Source organism: Abramis brama, assembly GCF_963993115.1.
Source record: "Abramis brama genome assembly, chromosome: 12".
Taxonomy (NCBI): Eukaryota; Metazoa; Chordata; class Actinopteri; order Cypriniformes; family Leuciscidae; genus Abramis; species Abramis brama.
Genome location: NC_139974.1, coordinates 41,083,926 through 41,105,124, shown reverse-complemented (window position 1 = coordinate 41,105,124; position 21,199 = coordinate 41,083,926). Strand labels below are relative to the sequence as shown.

The 21,199-nt window shown below is 37.3% G+C and overlaps 2 protein-coding genes and 1 long non-coding RNA gene across 5 annotated transcripts in view; all 3 read left to right on the top strand.

Annotated features, from left to right (window-relative positions):
• Positions 1-21,199, top strand: part of LOC311093327 — an 85,131-nt gene that overhangs the window by 26,960 nt on the left and 36,972 nt on the right. The gene's annotated exons all lie outside the window — the stretch shown is intronic.
• The window catches only part of LOC311093303 (uncharacterized protein), a 43,463-nt gene continuing 36,972 nt past the window's right edge, over positions 14,709-21,199 (top strand). For 2 of the 3 annotated variants that reach the window (XM_084130595.1, XM_084130594.1), the window contains exon 1: positions 14,712-14,895. The gene's annotated coding sequence lies outside the window, so the exon portion shown is untranslated. Of the gene's footprint in view, positions 14,896-21,199 lie in introns of all 3 variants that reach the window. The other variant, XM_084130600.1, reaches the window with a different exon arrangement.
• Positions 16,491-21,150, top strand: LOC311093304 (uncharacterized protein). Its single transcript, XM_084130602.1, has 7 exons — positions 16,491-16,638; positions 16,845-17,127; positions 17,429-17,562; positions 17,650-17,682; positions 20,195-20,474; positions 20,646-20,782; positions 20,881-21,150. Exons 1-7 carry the CDS (start codon positions 16,524-16,526, stop codon positions 20,883-20,885), a joined length of 987 nt encoding a protein of 328 aa, XP_083986728.1. The 5' UTR covers positions 16,491-16,523; the 3' UTR covers positions 20,886-21,150.

Sequence of the window (21,199 nt, the reverse complement as noted above, 5' to 3'; positions counted from 1 at the left end):
TATACAGCGATGATTTAAGCACAACAAAATAACAATACAGTTGCAAAAGAAAGAAAATAAAGTTTTAGTTAACTATAATAACAGTGTAAAGTTTTACCAAATTGTCTTGATATCATGGGCGTAGAAGATGAAATAAAATAAAAATAGAGCAAACTCAGCAAAGGCATTTAAAATCCAAAGAACGAAGCAGGTTAGTCACATTATACTGACTTTAAGACATAGAGCCCTGTCTTGCGCCCTATCTTGCACCCAGCGCAATTGACTTTGTACACCGACGCATGTATCATTCCTATTTTGCACCCGACGCACAGCAAACTTTTCCCTCCAGAGACGCACGTCGGTAAATGAGGGAATGAACTTGCGCTCCCAGGGCGGTTCAGTGAAAAGAGGAGGCGTGTTCCGGCGCAAACGTTCCCTGGTGCTATTTTGCAGTTTCAGAAAACAATTCAGCCACTGACCAGGAAAAACCTAGTCTAAATTCAGTGGCGTGTTCAGATGCTATTTTAAGGGCGCATGCTTGGCCATAATGTAGCGTTTCCACAACGCGCATACACTTTGCTTCTCTCATCTACACATAGACGCAGCAGTTCACATTTCTGCAAACCATGCATAATTACAAGGAAAAATATTCCACACGAGGGAAATCATTGTAGTGTCCATGAAGATGTGAAAAAATAGGCATAAATCTAGCTTACACATTTACCCAAATTATTATACGCCCGTTTAACCGACGCTAATTTGTATCCCCATACAATGTCACTTCTCTGTGTTTTACGGCCCTGACGAGAACGTCGGTCTCCTCAGCTGTGAACCGCTCCTGGCGTGCGTCTGGCAAATCCGCCGTTATAATAGCAAGCCGCCATGGAACAAGCGCGCCTGCTCTTAAAGGGAATGTGAGATGTCGCTCTGATTGGTTTATTTCACGTTACGCCCAAACCACACCTATGAATAATGAAGCTACTTCAGACCAACACATTTTAGATTTGCGTAGGACGCAAGAGTCCTTTATCCCGCCGGTGTAATAGCAACAGCCCCTGAGACCCGCCCACAAAGTTACTTGCGTTTCACGCTTGATACTTGCGTTTCAGATCGTTAAAATAGGGCCCATGGGGTTCTTCTATATCATTTTATCATTACAATAGCAATATATATGTTTCTTTGTTTAAATGAGGAGGAGAAATTGAAAATGATTCCTTCATATGCTGATATGAGATGTGTTGTTATGTCTTATATCAGGATGGACATGCGTGTGGTTTTGTTTCTAACACTTTTTACTGGGATGCGCGCCGCTGATTCCAAAGGTACGTTTAGAATAATACAAGTAAAAATGCCTGATTTTAAAATCTCTAACCATTGTGTATCGTTACATTTTGATCAGATTGATTTATTAAAATTATACCCTGAAATATGGTAATTAAAAATGTGTTTTATTTATTTATATTTATTTGTAATGCTTTGAACCTCTCTTATCCTTTTTTTTTTTGTTGATTTCCTATCATCTTGAACAGGGAATCTTGCTCTTAATGGCATGGCTGTGCAGTCCTCCTTAGGCCACCCACAGGGAGATGCTCAACATGCAGTCGATGGAAACAGAGACTCAGATTACAAGAAGGGCTCATGCACTTTCACTAAAACTGAGTTTAATCCATGGTGGAGAGTCGATCTTGGAAATGTCTACAGTGTAAGCAAAGTTACCATCACTAATCGTGGAGACTGTTGCAAAGACCGCCTTAGAGGAGCTCAGATTCGTATTGGTAACAAGCTGGACAACAAAGGAAACAACAATGAGCTGTAAGAAATGTTTCAGTTGTTCTATCATCTTCCCATGTTCATGATGTTCAGTCTGGTTTAATAAAACAGGAGGTAAAATTGTAACTCCACACACCAACCACTCAGTGAGCCACAGCCATGGAGATAGACTTGAACATATTTTATTCAGATTGTGATTAACATTTGTTTCTTGTAGCAGTGCTATACAAAACCATTTGATTTCAATACAGCTGAATTGAATTTGTTAGATGTGTGCATTGTGTTGCGTAGCCTCTGGTTTTCATTTTAACACTGTTCTTGTATTTGTATACGTCATCACGCATCACACACATGACCAGCGTCGGCCAATAGTGAGCCTACGTGGTGACGTGTAACACAGACGCGCTGCGCAAAAACACTACGTGAACCAACTAGAGGTCCAGAGAGAAGGAAATGAATAGTGGAATAAAGTCGTTATTTTTGTTTGTTTTTGCGCACAAAAAGTATTCTCGTCGCTTGATATACTTAAGATTGAGCCACTGTAGTCACTTGGACTATATTAACGATCTCTTTAATAACTTTTCTGGGCCAGCAAGTTTCGGCCACCTAGCAGCCTATGGAGAAGTGATCCAGCACTCAGATTTCATCAAAAATATCTTAATTTGTGTTCCGAAGATGAACGAAGGTCTTATGCGGATGGAACAACATGAGGGTGAGTAATTACTGACAGAATTTTCATTTTTGGGTGAACTAACCCTTTAAATCTTTTTAATAATTTAAACGATAATAACACTGTTCACCAGTTGCAGAATGACTGCTAAAATCACAGTACTGGGTGTTTACCAGCAGATGGAGTCATTGTGACGTTGTTTCTCAAACTGCTCCACATTTTTTTCTTTGTTTGACTGGGACAAATACCTGGCAACCCATCAGTGCAGCTCCTCTTTTAGCAGAATTCAGTGAGAAGTGAGAACACGTGGATACCAGCTGTTCAAATGCAAACTATTAATTTAAAAAAGCATTATCCAAAAAAGCTTGAAAAGTTTCAGTCTGGTTTCAGATCACGCCATAGTACCGAGTCTGCTTTACTGAGAGTACATAATGATATCGCCCTGTCTGTAGATGCCGGTAATCCAGCTGTTTTGGTGCTTTTAGACCTCACAGCGGCGTTTGATACGGTGGACCACGCAGTTCTCCTCTCTCGCCTTGATGACTGTGTAGGCATTCGAGGTTCAGCACTTAAATGGTTTAGCTCCTATCTGGCAAATAGGAGTTTCTCTGTTATGATAGGTGACTGCTCCTCGTCAGCTGCTCCACTCTCCTGTGGGGTACCCCAGGGTTCAATTCTGGGACCAATCCTGTTTTCCTTATATATGCTTCCATTAGGGGCAATTATAGGAAAGCACAACCTGTCTTTTCACTGTTATGCAGATGATCTGCAAATTTATTTCCCTATGCAATCGAAAGATAATATGGTGTTAGACTCCTTTCTGGACTGTATTAAGGATATCAAGCTGTGGCTGTCACAAAACTTTCTTAGCTTAAACGAAGCTAAAACGGAGTGCATAATTTTTAGTAACTCCCCTAATGCTCCATCGGTTAGTTTAGGAACCATGGCATCATTCCTGAAGCCAGCTGTTAAAAACTTGGGGGTTACTTTCGATTGTAATTTATATTTTGACAAACAAATCACTAATGTTGTAAGAATGAGCTTCTTCCAGCTTCGTCTTCTGGCTAAAGTTAAGCCTTTTCTTAACAGGCATGATCTAGAAAAGGCAATTCATGCTTTTATTAGTTCGAGGCTGGACTATTGTAATGCTCTCTATGTTGGTTTGAAGCAAACCTCCATAGCTCGTCTTCAACTTGTGCAAAATGCGGCTGCTAGGTTTTTAACAAACACATCTAGGCGGGCACATATCACGCCCGTCCTTTTTACTCTTCATTGGCTTCCTGTGCGTTTTAGAATAGAGTTTAAGATTTTACTGTTTGTTTTTAAAGCCTTAAATGGCCTGGCACCTGAGTACTTAGCTGAGATTTTAACCGTGCGTGACCATGGCAGATTGTTGCGGTCTTCTAATCAATTGGTTTTAGAAGTGCCAAGGTCACGATATAAACGGTGGGGTGATCAGGCGTTCGGAGTTGCTGCACCAAGACTCTGGAACAAATTACCGCCGGACATTCGTATAATTACAGAGGAAACTACCTTTAGGTCTAAACTTAAAACATACCTGTTTAGAATGGCATTCAATACCCAGTAGTGGTGTGACATTTTGTTGTCGGAGCTGATTTTTTATTATTCTAAGTTGTTTTGTGTTGTTTTTATCCCTTGATGTAAAGCACTTTGGATTCCTGAAGGTTGTTGTAAAGTGCTATATAAATAAATATTGATTGATTGATTGATTATCCCTTAATAATGCTGTGAGTATGAAGAGGAGCTTGATCATCAATGCATAGTCGAGAGTGTATGATGGTGTGTGTGTGTGAGCAGGTAATCAGAAGTGTGTGTGATCTTGTGTTGCGTTCCTGTAGCACGCAGAACTTAAAGAGCAACGTGAATCTCTAATGAGCGTAACAGCAGCACACACTCATTATCAAGGTATATAAGTTACAACAATGAGTGGATGTTTCATGATGCCGGTCTAATACAGAATGAGATGGCTCACAGAAAACAGCACATTTAAATGAATTCTTGTGGATACCGGGTTTAATAACCAACTAAAATGTCTTGGTTACATTGGGAGTGGTGGGAACTTTGGGCATATATTCAGGCCAGATTTATAATATTTAACTTTATTAACTTAATAAAATCTCTGAATATCATTTACTTGATTGTTTGAGTTAAACATACCAAAATAGTTGACTAAAAATCCAACAGTTAACTTTATTTAAAATGTACAGTTCCCTTTCGAGAGGTCTCGTATTGCGTAAGGAGCTTACACTATGGAAAAACTCCTTTTCTCGAGAATATTGTAGCCAGTTTGTTTTTAAGCGCAGTGCAGCTGCACAGCAGACGTCTAGCGCGGTCACTGGCTGCGGCAACTGCACGAACCCATGGCTTGAACCTCAACCTTATACCTATTTAAGGTGAGACACTAGTACAGGTGAATAGGGTAACATTTTTAACTAGCAGATATCACCATGAAACTTTCCCAGTTGATTACCTACATTAAGATGAGAAAAAAAAAATTATTACAAGTTTTCTGTAATTTAATGTTTAAATATGCAAATCAGGCAATATCTAATTAAATATGTGCTAATTTGCATATATTTTAAAAAACAAAATCTGAGTATTAAATAAGGCCAGGTTAAAAATTATTTTTTCATTGTGTTCACATATTAGATGGGAAAAAAATTACAGAGGGATTTATGGATATCTACTTTTGTTATCCTGTAAATCAGAATATACTGTCAATAGCCTTAAAAAAATGATTTTCACCATGTTTTTTGGAATAAAATGTTATATAAATCAGGCTAGGAATAATATATTTACAAATCCCTCTGTAAATGTCTTCATAATATAATTAGGTACAAGACTGGAAAGTTTGAGAGCTTTCCGGCGGTGCATGTGATGACAGGGAGCAGACAGCGATCGCGGAGCAGCATGTTGATTAAGAACGCCAACTTTTGTTGAATTTATGAGAAATCTACAGACACAAACAGGCAAAGTGTAGTAAAATAAAGACCTAAATGTGTATTTAGGACTTTTTTTCACCACAAGTCTGAAAGAAGACATGTTATTGAAGACAAATATCCAAAAATCTCAAAACTGACCAGTAAAAAAAAAAACGATGTTTTTGCCTGCCGCGTCTCGCCTTAAGCCCCCATTTTCGGCATAGAATCAGATTTAATCTCCTTCAGCAAGATTCCACTTGGCTGACCTCCGGATAAGAAGCCTTCTTCGCCACTGTCGGAAAAGCCTTCAGTGGAACAAGCCCTGCTAGCAGCTCTGAGGACGCCGGCTTCCTGGTTTTCACTGGACGCCGCCTTCAGCCCGCTGTCCTGCTGTGCCATACGGCACACTATATCCTTTTAAGCTTTAAGTGTGTTCGCCGCTCTGACTCACTTTTTAAAAGAGCAAATTTCTAGGCGTTGTTTCAAATGCCTCTGGTCACCTGCGCCTCATGCAGAGGCCCTCTCGTCGGCGGAGACGTCTCATCCTCTGCGCTTCCGGTTTGGGCCGTGACCATGCGGAAGCTGCCCTCTCTAACGGTGTGTGATGGTGAGATGTCGCGCACAGAGGATACCGGAGCGGATGAATACGAGCGAGCTCACGCCGGCCCAGTCCCTGCACGCGCGTAACAGATTGGATGAGTGGTTTCTGCAGGGGCGCCGACAGGCCCCTCAAGATAGGCCTGCTCCTTTCTTTCCTGAAGTTCATGACGAGCTAACGAAGTCATGGAAAGCGCCACATTCAGCTGTTCTGAAGCCTTCCATCTCCTCAACGCTCTCGACTGTCGACGAGCGGCTGAAAAAGGATACAAGCAGAGGTGGACAGTAACAAAGTACATTTACTTGAGTACTGTACTTAAGTACACTTTTTGAGTATCTGTACTTTACTTGAGTATTATTTTTTTCTGGAACCTTTTTACTTTTTACTTTAACTTCACTACATTTGAAAGACAAATATCGTACTTTTTACTCCACTACAATTCTGTCAAGGTCCTTAAGTAGAAAGTAAGGGGATGATTTTGGTTGCAGCGGTAGCATTTTGGTTGGAAATGAAAGTCGGATTGACGTCAGAACACAACTGATGTTGGTTTCTGACGTCAACCCGATTTTCGTTTTCAACCACAATACAACGTCTGTCCAACGTTGGAGATTAATGTCAATCCGGCGTTGGATTCTGACATCAACCTGATTTTCATTTTCAATGTTGGGTTTGGTCTTCTAAATGCAAATTTTGTCATTGTTTTGGTGCACACTAGCTTATAGATATCAGTAAGAGTAACATATTCATACTAAAAGCCAAAAAACTTTAAATAGGGCACTATTTGAGGGAACAGTCATTTGGGTGTCCGAAACCATTGTGGACGTTATTGAGTGACTTATTCAATCTCACATTCAATCCCACTACTGGAACTGTGTTCTAGAAATAAATGTGATATTGATATGAGGGCAGGCATAGATTCAGAGGCATAAGGTACTGTAAGTATTACACACAACAATGCAACAATAATAAAACAATGCATTGATTTACTTTTGATACTTAAGTACTTTTAAAAACAAGTACTTCTGTGCTTTTACTTAAGTAAAAATCGGTCTTTACAACTTTTACTTGTAACAGAGTAATATTTGACCAGTAGTATCTGTACTTTCACTCAAGTAAGGAAGTTGTGTAAGTCGATTCCCCCCCTCGAAGGAAGGGGATGGAAAGGGGATGGGATGGGATGGAAAGGGGATGGGATGGAAAGCTAAAGTGACTCACCCGTCCAAGCCTTGTCGCATCACTTCAGCTCTCCCTGGCCGAGCATACGCCTCCGCTGGCCAAGCTGCTTCGGCACTTCACAGTTCACACCATGGCTGTACTCCAAGTTTTCTAAGGCCAAACTTCTCTGCTCGATGCACGAGTCTGGACCTGAACCGGAAGCTTTCAGAGACCTGTGCAGCGCCACTGACCTGGCTCTGTGAGCTACCAAATCAACCGCCCAGGCCATTGGCAGGAGTATGGCGAACCTGATCTGATCTTTATGTTTTAGTTGATTAATGTTTCTCGCTGAATACTTAATGTGGACATTCTTATTTGTTTTACAAGATTGTATACGTTACTTACCACACATGCTTTTATTTTGAAATCTGTGAAAGGAGGTGCAGTGGCGCAGTGTGTATGTTAGCGCACTTTCCACATGAAGCGTCATTCTGATTAACACTCCCAGAGAAGAGAGATGAACTTTTGGGCAAAGTGTTTTAGTGTTAAGGGTTTTAGATATCATCATATAGAGACTGTGTCTGTTCCCCGAATAGGGAAATACAAAAAACTCCAAAACCCATTTAAGTGTAATAATTTAATTGATGTTCAACTAATAAAAAACAGATATAATACAGATGAACAAATGATAAAGCTTGGGATGCTGAATATTCGATCCCTTACTTCAAAAGCACTTCTTGTTAATGATATGATTACAGATTATAACCTAGATGTGCTGTGTGTGACAGCACTTGTGTTGTTCCAGCACTTTAGACACAGTTGCTCCTTTGCGAAGATTAAAGAAAATAGTCCAACGCCGTGGAACACCGAGCACACCCGAGCCCTTAAGAGATCAGCCAGAAAAATGGAGCGAAACTGGAAGAAAACAAAACTAGAGGTATATCGCATTTCATGGAATGAGAGCTCGATTGCATACAGAGAGGCTTTACAAGCTGCTAGATCTGCTTATTTCTCAACCCTATTAGAAGAAAATAAACAAAACCATTAGGTATTTATTTGAAACAGTGGCTAAAGTAACGAAAAAGAAAGCTTCAAGCCCAGAAGTTTCCAAGCAGCACAGCAGTAATGACTTTATGAACTTCTTTACTTACAAGATTGATAATATCAGGGAGAAAATTATAACTATGCAACCGTCTACAACAGTATCGCATCAGAGAGTGCACTGTAGTCTCCCTGAGGAAAAAATCTATTAATTTATTGCTATAGGAGAGGAACCGACAACTTGTATGTTTAGACCCTATACCGACTAAGCTAATGAAAGAGATGCCAACTGTCATTGTGTAACGAACATGATGCACTGATTCAGATGATGCACTGAGTCACATGATGCACTGAGTCACATGATGTGGGGAGCACATGGCTTAAGAGAGTTGGCAGATGGCAGTTAGAGGGTAATGGTTTGCCAACCGCCATAAAACTCCATTAGAAGAAGAAGAAGAAGTTAGAGGGTAATGCCTTGTGCAGTGGGAAGATGTGGAAAGTTAATCCCTGCATATCTCCAAAAAACCTGTGAGGTAAAAGGAACCTTTCATTGATTGCCTTGGGATTTATGGACCTTTTGGAAGTTGCTGGATGTTCAGGGAAATTACCAATGGTACAAACGACAGATCATTTGTCTGACTGACTCACGGGACAAAACCAAACAAGTATTGTTTTTTTTCTTATATTCTTATGTTGGGTTTGCCAGTTGAGTGTCCATGGGACTGTGTAAATATTGTTTGAAGTGCTAAAAAAAAACCTCTTTCTGAACTGCACAGTGGACTGGTTGCTCAGTGCTGGTCTGAATGGACTAAGAACTAGAACTAGAAAAAGCTAGAACTCTAAGCTACTATGCTGGATTGAGAACTCAGTTAAGAACTGTTAATGTGAACTTGTGAAACTGGTGGGTTGCACCCCAAATGAGCTGAAAAGGAATGAACTGAATTTAAACGAATTTAATTTTTGAATGAACTGATTTCTTTTTGTTTAAATATTTTGTCATGTTAAGTGGGCCCAGAACTGGGAATTGAGTATTTTAATTTCTGGGATCCTTTTCTTATAAATTGAATAATTTTGTTGGTTTCTTGTTTTGTTTTTTTGTTGAACTTTGCATTTTGTGAATCATTAATGCTTTCCCCTCACTGAATGTTATTTTGCAAAAAAAAAAACACGAATAACAGTTTCTATAAATTGAGCCTGTTGATATTTGTGTTAATTCTTCATCCACATATTAAGGGTTCATACTTTTTTTATTTTATTTTATTTAATTTATTTTTTTTTATGTTTGAATCCTTTGTATGGTTGACTGACTCAAATAAATTTAGTAGGTTTAATCACCTGCTTGGCACCCCAATTAATTAGGTCAATCTGTTACAAATGATCCTCTTCTTAATATCATTAATTCATCGTTGTCTCTAGGATACGTACCAAAAACCTTTAAGCTGGCTATGATTAAACCACTTGTTAAAAAAACGCAACTTGATCCTCCAGAATTAGTCAATTACAGGCCGGTCTCGAATCTGCCTTTCTGTCAAAGATAAAAGGCAGTATCCTCACAACTGTATTCCTTTATAGAAATAAATAATATCTGTGAGGATTTCCAGTCCGGATTTAGACCATACCATAGTACATTACATTACATTACATTTATTCATTTAGCAGACGCTTTTATCCAAGACACCTCTCTTTTAGTACAGAGACAGCTCTCATTTCAGTCACAAATGATTTGCTCTTATCATCCGATCGGGGTTATATCTCTCTATTAGTGTTACTCGATCTTAGTGCTGCATTTGCTTATGATGTTATGTAGAGAGTGTGTGTGATTCATTGTTACTGTCACATGCAGAACACAGTGTATTATATTAGCCTGCATACTAAAAATTTGATTTATTATCACAGTATTTATGGTGTAGCCAATTAGATTGCAAATGTGTATTCATTAGTTTATTGTTATGGACACAATTTGCTGTCAGATGTCTAATGTTTATTTGTTTGTTTGCTTTTATTACGCTCTTACAGTGTTTTTGGAAATTAAATCCTTTATAAACATCAGTTCCTGAGAGTGAATTGCATCTGTTCAGCCGGGAATGCTACAGCAACAGTTTTTACCTTCACACTTATACATCATAGCAAAGCTGGAGTTATACATGTCTCGTTTGCTCGATATGCACCTTGACTGACATGCAAAAACGGCAGTTTTGCAAGCTTTATCTCTCTTAAGCAACAGGATATATGTAAAAGATGTTGCCCTATTCCTATTCATACCTATCTGAGTTACACATCACACGTACTTCATGACTTAGCAGAAACGTACTCAACAGGCGATGTCAAACTTCAACTGAAGTTTAACACCCTCTGCCAATTTTTCCCTCAAGCCATATAGGTGTAATAGATCATAGATGGATAGATGCAATCGAATAATTTTCTAAACTCGTTAAATCATCTAAATCGACAACGTGTATGTTAGACCCTATCCCGACTAAGCTACTGAAAGAGATGCTTCCAGAGGTCATAGATCCTCTTCTTAATATCATTAATTCATCTTTGTCTCTAGGATACACACCAAAAACATTTAAGCTGGCTATGATTAAACCGCTTGTTAAAAAAACGCAACTTGACCTACAGAATTAGTCAATTACAGGCCGATCTCGAATCTGCCTTTTCTGTCAAAGATACTAGAAAAGGCAGTATCCTCACAACTGTGTTCATTTTTAGAAAGAAATGATATCAGCGAGGATTTCCAGTCAGGATTTAGACCGTACCATAGTACTGAGACGGCTCTCATTAGAGACACAAATGATTTACTCTTATCATCCGATCGTGGTTTTATCTGTCTATTAGTGTTACTCGATCTTAGTGCTGCATTTGACACCATTGACCACAACATTCTTTTAAATAGACTAGAAAACTATGTTGGCATTAGTGGAATTGCACTAGCATGGTGTAAATCATACTTATCTGACCGTTATCAGTTTGTAGCAGTAAATGAAGAGATGTCTTATCGATCAAAAGTTCAGTATGGCGTACCACAAGGCTCAGTACTAGGACCGCTGCTGTTCACTCTGTACATGCCACACACACACACACACACACACACACACACACACACACACACACACACACACACACACACACACACTCTGTACATGCTACCATTAGGAGATATCATTAGGAAGCATGGCATTAGCTTTCACTGTTATGCTGATGATACTCAGCTCTATATTTCTTCACGACCTGACGAAACTTACCAATTCACAAAATTAACGGAATGCATAGGTGATATAAAAAACTGGATGACTATCAATTTCCTACTACTTAATTCAGAAAAAAACAGAGATTCTAATTATTTGACCAAAAATAGTCATGTGCCTCAACAAGTAAAGTCATAACATGATACATTTGCAAATCATTAGTTAATGATTAATTAAAGCAGACAACTGGAAGTTGAAGTACATTGCTTTGACCATCTGTGGTAATTAACGCATTAATTTACACTTTTAGTTAATAAAATAAGTTATTAAGGAATAAATACATTATGACACATTTAATTAATAACAATTCATATATTACTTAATCTATTAATCATTTAGAATCTTTATTAGTTGCTGATGCAGTAATCATTAATTAATGGTTTAGTTCTTCATGAGTCATACATTAACACATGATTATCTGTGCATTAGTTAAGCATGAATTAATGCAGATTAGTGCACCCGTATTGTAAAGTGTTACCGATTTCTCTTCTCTGAAAGATATTTTTGTTTTAGAGTTTTCCATTTGGACCGTAAGATTTGGCATGGCTTGTCAAAGGCCTTTTCCTTTATGTCTGCTTCTAAGTCTTGATTATGGCATTTCTCTGTTGCTTGGAATCTAATATTCCCGTAATTACGTAATTACCTGTGAACCTCCATGCAAAAAAAAACCCAAAACATATCCATTGCAGTTTTGCAAAACATTCCTTTTTACGAATTGCCTGAAAAACACAGTGTATTATTGCTTAGTTTCTCTTGATTTGCACTTCTGATAGATAGTTTACAGTAAATTGCTGTCTTTATTTGGTCATTTTATATATTTTATGTTATTCTCTCTAAACTGAAATCATCAGCTGTACCAAAAGTAATTCATATTATTCAGGTTTACTACAGTACAGTAAGGCAAGGTTATTACATTAGCCTGCATACTAAACACTTGATTTATTGTCACATGGTGTAGCCAATTAGATTGCAAATGTGTAGGCCTATTCATTAGTTTATACATTTGTTATGGACATTTATATTCAATTTGCTGTCAGATGTCTAATGTTTATTTGTTTGTTTGCTTTTATTCCGCTCTTACAGTGTTTTTGGAAATGAAATCCTTTATAAACATCAGTTCCTGAGAGTGAATTGCATCTGTTCAGCCGGGAATGCTACAGCAACAGTTTTTACCTTCACACTTCAATACATCATAGCAAAGCAGAAGTTATACGTGTCTTGTTTGCTCAATATGCACCTTGACTGACCTGCAAAAACGGCAGTTTTGCAAGCTTTATCTCTCTTAAGCAACAGGATATATGTAAAAGATGTTGCCCTATTCCTATTCATACCTATCTGAGTTAAACATCACACTTACTTCATGACTTAGCAGAAACATACTCAACAGGCATTGTCAAACTTTAACTGAAGTTTAACACCCTCTGTCAATTTTTCCACTTTATATTTCCAACAACTTTCCTCAATATGTTTTTCCCCAATTGACTGTTTTATTCAGTCTCAACAATCATTTATTCAATCACTCTTGTTGTCTAATGATTCGCATAATCTCTCTTGCTTTGGAGATGGTTGATTCCTGATGAGGACCTTCCCTTCTTCTGTCTTCTCCTTTTCTTGGCTTCTTTCTTCTTTTCTCTTCTTTGTTTTGTTTCTTTAAAATACTGTCTACAAGCATATCATCCACGTTAATCTCAAGCTTGTTTGTTACATTTGTTACAATGTTTTTGGTTGTTGCTCTTCGCCCAGGGAATTTAAAATGGAAGTACACATTAATGTGTCATCTAGGACGACATACTGTATAAAAACTTTAAATGTAGAAACAGCCAGCTCAAAAATGTAAAGGTTAAAGTGGTTTTGTACAGATTGAAAATGAATTATAGATCTATTTATGATAATAATAAGTTTCGGCTGCAGACTAATAACAAACACATTAATGCATTACATTGAATGTATATGTAGGATATGTTCATGAATTAAAGGGATAGTTTACCAAAAAATAAAAATTAGCTCATGATTTACTCAGCCTCAAATCATACTAGGTGTATATGACATTCTTCTTTCAGACGAATATATAAAAAAATAGTTATTTTAATAGTTTAAAATAAATTTCCATCAAAGTGCATCTGTCCATCATAAAAGTGCATCTATCCATGATAAAAGTGCATCTATCCATGATAAAAGTGCATCTATCCATGATAAAAGTGCATCTATCCATGATAAAAGTGCATCTATCCATGATAAAGGTACATCTATCCATCATAAAAGTGCATATATTCATCATAAAAGTACATCTATCCATCATAAAAGTGCATCTATTTATCATAAGTGCATCTATCTATCATAAAAGTGCATCTATTCATCATAAAAGTGCATCTATCCATGATAAAAGTGCATCTATCCATCATAAAAGTGCATCTATCCATCATAAAAGTGCATCTATCCATGATAAAAGTGCATCTATCCATCATAAAAGTGCATCTGTCCATCATAGAAGTGCATCTGTCCATCATAGAAGTGCATCTATCCATCATAGAAGTGCATCTATCCATCATAGAAGTGCATCTATCCATGATAAAAGTGCATCTGTACATCATAAAAGTGCATCTATCCATGATAAAGGTAAGGTACATCTATCCATCATAAAAGTGCATCTGTCCATGATAAAAATGCATCTGTCCATCATAAAAGTGCATCTATCCATGATAAAGGTAAGGTACATCTATCCATCATAAAAGTGCATCTCTTTATCATAAGTGCATCTATCCATCATAAAAGTGCATCTGTCCATGATAAAAGTACATCTGTCCATCATAAAAGTGCATCTATCCATGATAAAAGTGCATCTGTCCATCATAAAAGTGCATCTGTCCATCATAAAAGTGAATCTATCCATGAATAGATGTATATGATTGATCCATTATGGCCTCCTAATCATCCCCATAAACTAATTGGCTTCATTCACTGTCTCCTCTCCACCAGTAAGCGTGTGTGTGTGTGTGTGTGTGTGTGTGTGTGTGTGTGTGTGTGTGTGTGTGTGTGTTCTGGTGTCCAGGTGGATGCTGCACATTGGTGGTGGTTGAGGAGATTCCCTCTTCCATATAAGCGCTTTGAGTACCCAGAAAAGGGCAATATAAATGTAACAAATTATTATTTCTTATTGTATAGCTTCTGATACTTTTTACTTATACTTTTATAATGGCTATTATTGATCATTAAAACTGACATTTAACAAAGAGAGACAAGATTGTGTTTTATGTGTTAATATTATATTTAGTATGTATTATATTAGAGGCAGAGAGGTCAAGACCGGACTAGTTTGGTATTGAGAAACGGACATTTGAAACATTTCGAAACAGTTATGATGTAACGAAGCCTAGATTACTGAAATCACGTGACTTTGGCAGTTTTATAAACGCTCTGAACCACTGATTCAAAACCGAAGATTTGAAGAATCCGAAGAATCAGTGTTTCGAAATCGCTCATCACCAACTACAGGTAACAAAGGTTTTTGGCTCCATCGCATGTTTTGATCTGCGCATCTGAGACGTAGACACAGACCAGTGAAAAGGGTCTCGTTCTGAAGCAAAAAACCTGAAGAAAGAGCTGGAGTAGCGTTTGAGGCTAGCAGTGATCAGAGCTGGAGTAGCGTTTGAGGCTAGCAGTGATCAGAGCTGGAGTGTGACGTAGGAGTCATTTCCATCTTCGTGATTCTTTTGATAATTATGTTACTGTAATGTGTTAGATCAGTGAAATAACACAGTGATACTCTTAAGAAAGCTTTAATTTGATGTATGTCTCTTTTTGACGTGTTTGTATGATATAAATGTGAAATTGAATATATTATTATTCGTATGATTGGTCATAATATTCCTCATATGAATAATATATTGGATAAATAATAAATATATTAATTGTTTATAAAAATATTATTAATTCCATTTATGGAGCCTATTATATAAAAATGTAGAATAGAATATCATAGTTCTAATAGAGGCTCATTGTAACGCAGTGTGACAACATGCCCCGCCTGAGCAACTGGGGTTTAAACATGACGAGTGTTTCTGCTGTTAAATCAGCATTAATGAACTATCTCAACTGTTAATTAACAGATATAAGATTAAAATAATATCAGATTTGTCTAATTTTAAATAAACACAAAAATCAGAGATGAAAAATTAACATAGGCTAAGTAAGAAATTCACTTTTGCAATTGCAATTTTTTCTCTATATAGTGTTGATACGGCAACTAATAAATACACTAAGAGAGACCGAGTGTGTCAGATATTCTGTTCAGCTTGTCCACTGATAGAGTTGTTGCTTTATTGGCCTGATATGTGGAATATAGTAGCCTATTGCCAAAACATTTTAATTATATTTAAATACAGAATAGAATTTACATTTAGCTGACGCTTTTATCCAAAGCGACTTACAATTGCTATATATGTCAGAGGTCGCACGCCTCTGGAGCAACTAGGGGTTAAGTGTCTTGCTCAAGGACACATTGGTGTCTCACAGTGGATTCGAACCCGGGTCTCTCACACCAGAGGCATGTGTCTTATCCATTGCGCCACCACCACCACCACCCACCCACCCACCCACCCACCCACCAACCCACCAACCAACCCACCAACCCACCAACCAACCCACCAACCCACCAACCAACCCACCAACCCACCAACCCACCCACCAACCAACCAACCAACCAACCAGAATTACACCACAATTACACCACCAACCAGAATTACACCACCACCACCACCACCACCACCAGAATTACACCACCACCACCCACCAGAATTACACCACCACCACCCACCAGAATTACACCACCATAGAAAAACAAACAAATAAACATTCAAACAAACAAACAGAAGAGGAACAGTAGATAATACAAAAAACAGCCGATAATATCACTTTCTTTATATTAATTATAATTAATTACAATTATTTACAATAAAGAATATGTGAAGTATTTCAAACAAATATTAGTATGGTGTGTAAGGTATAGGCTATTCATATTTTGCAGTTTGGCTGCCGTGCCATCCTCTCTGAGCATATACCATTTTATCATTACAATACCAATATATATGTTTCTTTGTTTAAATGAGGAGGAGAAATTGAAAATGATTCCTTCATATGCTGATATGAGATGTGTTGTTATGTCTTATATCAGGATGGACATGCGTGTGGTTTTGTTTCTAACACTTTTTACTGGGATGCGCGCCGCTGATTCCAAAGGTACGTTTAGAATAATACAAGTAAAAATGCCTGATTTTAAAATCTCTAACCATTGTGTATTACATTTTGATCAGATTGATTTATTAAAATTATACCCTGAAATATGGTAATAAAAAATGTGTTTTATTTATTTATATTTATTTGTAATGCTTTGAACCTCTCTTATCTTTTTTTTTTTTTTGTTGATTTCCTATCATCTTGAACAGGGAATCTTGCTCTTAATGGCATGGCTGTGCAGTCCTCCTTAGGCCACCCACAGGGAGATGCTCAACATGCAATAGATGGAAACAGAGACTCAGATTACAAGAAGGACTCATGCACTTTCACTAAAACTGAGTTTAATCCATGGTGGAGAGTTGACCTGGGAAATGTCTACAGTGTAAGCAAAGTTATCATCACTAATCGTGGAGACTGTTGCAAAGAGCGGCTTAGAGGAGCTCAGATTCGTATTGGTAACAAGCTGGACAACAACGGAAACAACAATGAGCTGTAAGAAATGTTTCAATCGTTCTATCATCTTCCCATGTTTATGATGTTCAGTCTGGTTTAATAAAACAGAGGTAAAATTGTAACTCCACAAACCAACCACTCAGTGAGCCACAGCCATGGAGATGGACTTCAACATTTTATTCAGATTGTGATTAATATTTGTAAATTTAGACCATTGTTTCTTGTAGCAGTGCTATACAAAACCATTTGATTTCAATACAGCTGAATTGAATTTGTTAGACATGTGCATTGTGTTGCGTAGCCTCTGGTTTTCATTTTAACACTGTTTATGTATTTGCAGAGCTGCAACTCTTCTCACTCCTCCTAATGGCACAGAAACATTTTCATTTGAGTCTATTAATGGCCGATATGTCAACATATTTTTACCTGGGAATGATGAAATCCTCACTCTGTGTGAAGTCGAGGTGTTTGCAGGTAAGGGACAGAGAGAAGACTGGGATAGAATTTATGTACTTATTAATGTGTGTGTAACTGTTATTATTTTATATATTATTTTAACAGTATCGGACACACCACCATACATTTGTGGTCCAAGTGAGTGTTCTTCATTACTTTCAATGTTGTCGGTAACACATGTATAATATTCTTCTTGATTTTTGTTAACCAATAAGGGATAATATCAAGACGGTTGTTATAGCAAAATAAACCCCGACAGGATGATCAGGACTCCAGCTTATTATTACATGGCTAAATTAAAGCATTAATTAGTTTAAATTATTTTATGTTTTAAAATACATATGTATTATGTATTTATATTGTTAAAAGCGCTATATAAATGAAGGTGACTTGACTTGACAAAATATTACTTTGAGTTGAAATATTTTATACAAGCTCGCTGGTAATAAACCAGCGATTTTTTTTTGATTGATTGATTGATTTGTTTATTTAAGTGTCAAACACCATGGTGCCCAGCCCTCATGGGCTTATTAGACACTACAGTAATAATTCACATTTAACAATTATCTCCAGATAGCCACGTGACGTAACACAGAACCCAACATAACATAACTAAACCAATAAAAATAAGTACACATACAAATAGAGATGGCTTGTCATATGGGATACAAAATACTTTGCCGCAGATACCAGGCCTTTTCTATAAATTTCGCCAAAGCAAAAACATCATTTTCAAACAGCCAGCACAAAATGTCCCCTTCATATTTCCAAAATATATCAGGATTTTTTAACTGAATTGATTCAAAAAGAGAGTTCCTTAAGTCACAATATAAAGGACAATAAAAAACAAAGTGAAATTCATCTTCCACAACCTGGAGATCACAGAATTCACACAAACGTAAATGTTCAGGTGTACCTTTAAATCGACCCACTTCCACTGCCAGAGGTAAGGTACTAGTTCTCAATTGAGCACAGAGAGACCTCTGCCTTCTAAGTATTGTCTCTCTCTTAAAGCTTCAGTGAAGAAGAAAAATATTCCTTGCAAGAAAAAACATTTAAGACATAATGTACAGTCATGTACACCTAATAAATTATTACATGGACATAATGATTTGTGAGGAAACCTTTTTAAATTCGTGCCTGTTTATTGGCTTAGAATCCATTACACTGTACAAGAACACTACAGTACTCTTAATACTAAAAATACTTCAATGCGATCTTGGTATTTGAATACAATCAAAATCTTTAACTATATGAACTATATGAAACGAGAGAGAGCGGGTTCACCGTATTGATACAAGAAACCTAAAAGAAAGGCCGGCTCCAGAAACCCGGATGAGTGTGTGTTATCCAGCGTTACTGTTGATGACGTCATTATCTGGAGATATCAGACCTCGGAATGTCGCGACTGAACAATCAGAATAAACTATTCCAGTGAGCCGTGTAATAATAATTTGGATTACATAGCTTAGCATCAGTGGTGGACGAAGTACACATACCATGTACTTGAGTTAAAGTAAAGATACTCAAGGTAAAATATTACTCAAGTAAAAGTAGAAGTGCTGCCTTTAAACATTCACTTGAGTAAAAGTACAAAAGTATTTGCCTTCAAATGTACTTAAGTATCCAAGTACTATGATTTTTTTATGGCTATAATGTCCTATTATAATTTTTGTCACAAGACTCTTGCTTAACTCAGTCTACGTGAAGACTCTAATGTCACTCTTGGCACATCAATCTATTAATAAAATGACATAAGGGGACTGATCCCATAAGGTATAATACATTTACAGTATTTACTGTACATATTTTTCACGAGCGTCTATGGTCATAATTATAAACATCCTAATGTTATGATACATTCACATAAACCTGCACAATGCCATTGAATATATATATACACACTACATTATGGGAGCAGCCAATTTCCCTACAAAATTAAACACCAAAATGTATTAATGCAGTGTTTCTGCTACTCCTCAGAAAAGAATTATATGCTATTATATGCAAGTAATTTTAGTGTCAACGTAATAAGCAATGTTCATTATGCGTCAGTATTTACCGATAATTGCTGCAATAATAGCTGCTGCTCTCTGCCCCGCTTAAAATTATTGGCAACACAAATTGTTTGGAACTATTGAGAGCTACACGAATCGCGTGACCGCGCGGCGGCGAGATCACAGTAGGCTTGTTCGACTTGAAACGGCACACTGCACAGACCAATCGGTGAATGACATTAAAATAAAAGAGCGATTAGAGAGTAGACGGCTCTGTATGCTTTTCAATCGCTCTCGTGATTTCAAGTTCAAAACAAAGCGCGCACGCTGTAGGCTACTGTGATTGGTGGCTCATTTGACCAGTTAAGTTTTTATCCACTCATAAATAAAAAGGAACGACTGATTTTGAAAATGTAGTAGAGTAAAAAGTAAGATTTTTGACTTTGAAATGTAGTGGAGTTAAAGTAAAAGTCTTCCCAAATTTAAATACTTCAGTAAAGTACAGATACGCAAAAAAGCTACTTAAGTACAGTAACGAATTACATTTACTTCGTTACTGTCCACCACTGCTTAGCATAATTTTGCCCAGTATATTGAGAATATATTAAGTAAAAAGAAAAAAAAGTTATTGATTAATATTTTATGTTAAACAGGGAATCTTGCTCTTGGAGCCACAGCTGTCCAGTCTTCCACATACGGTGGATCAGGAGCTCAAAATGCTGTCGATGGCAACAGCAATTCACTGTACAGTCATGGGTCATGCAGTCATACTAATGCGGACAGGGACCCCTGGTGGAGAGTTGACTTAGGGGAAAACTACAAGGTAACCAGGGTTAGCATCACTAATCTTGCAGATTGTTGTGCAGTGAGGATAAATGGAGCTCAGATCCGTATCGGCAACAGCCTGGAAAATAATGGCAACAATAATGAGCTGTAAGTATTGTCTCTCTCTTAATACTTTCACAAATGGTTTGAAAATTAGTAAATAAGATAACATTACTTTGAATAAATCCTTTTAATACAAACTTGTCTTTGACAGAAGTATATTTAATATGCTTCATGCCGTTTTGATACACCTCTCTCTATTTCTCTGTGTCTTCACAGGGCTGCAACTGTTGTGTCCATCCCACTTGGAGAGACAAAAACATTTGAGTTCAAGCCTATTAAGGGGCGATATGTCAACATTATTATACCTGGGCGCAATGAATATCTCCTTCTGTGTGAGGTTGAGGTGTTTTCAGGTGAGCAATAAAAGGAGAGAGACATGATGTGTAGACATTTGTACTATTTCTATTATGTGTATGTTGCCTTAATAATGGTTTTCTGATTTCATTGCCAGATTAAGTGGAATGAGAGGATGTTACGCCACAGTCCACTGATCCTACAAGCAAAATACCAAACTATGTTTTTTATGAGCAATACTAATATTGCATTTTTTTCATTGTTTTCATTCGTTTTCACCTATCCTTAAGATAAAATATAAGTTTCAGTGCACATTAAAGTTTGAAATGGTTTTTAAAATGCACCTGATTCTTAACCCCAGTTTGATCCAAAAAAATCTTTGTTTATCTCTCTGCTTTCTACATCAATAAATTACTACAGCATTGCATGTTGTATTGTATGTTTCTGGATCAAAAAAGAGAGGCTTATTTGGATAT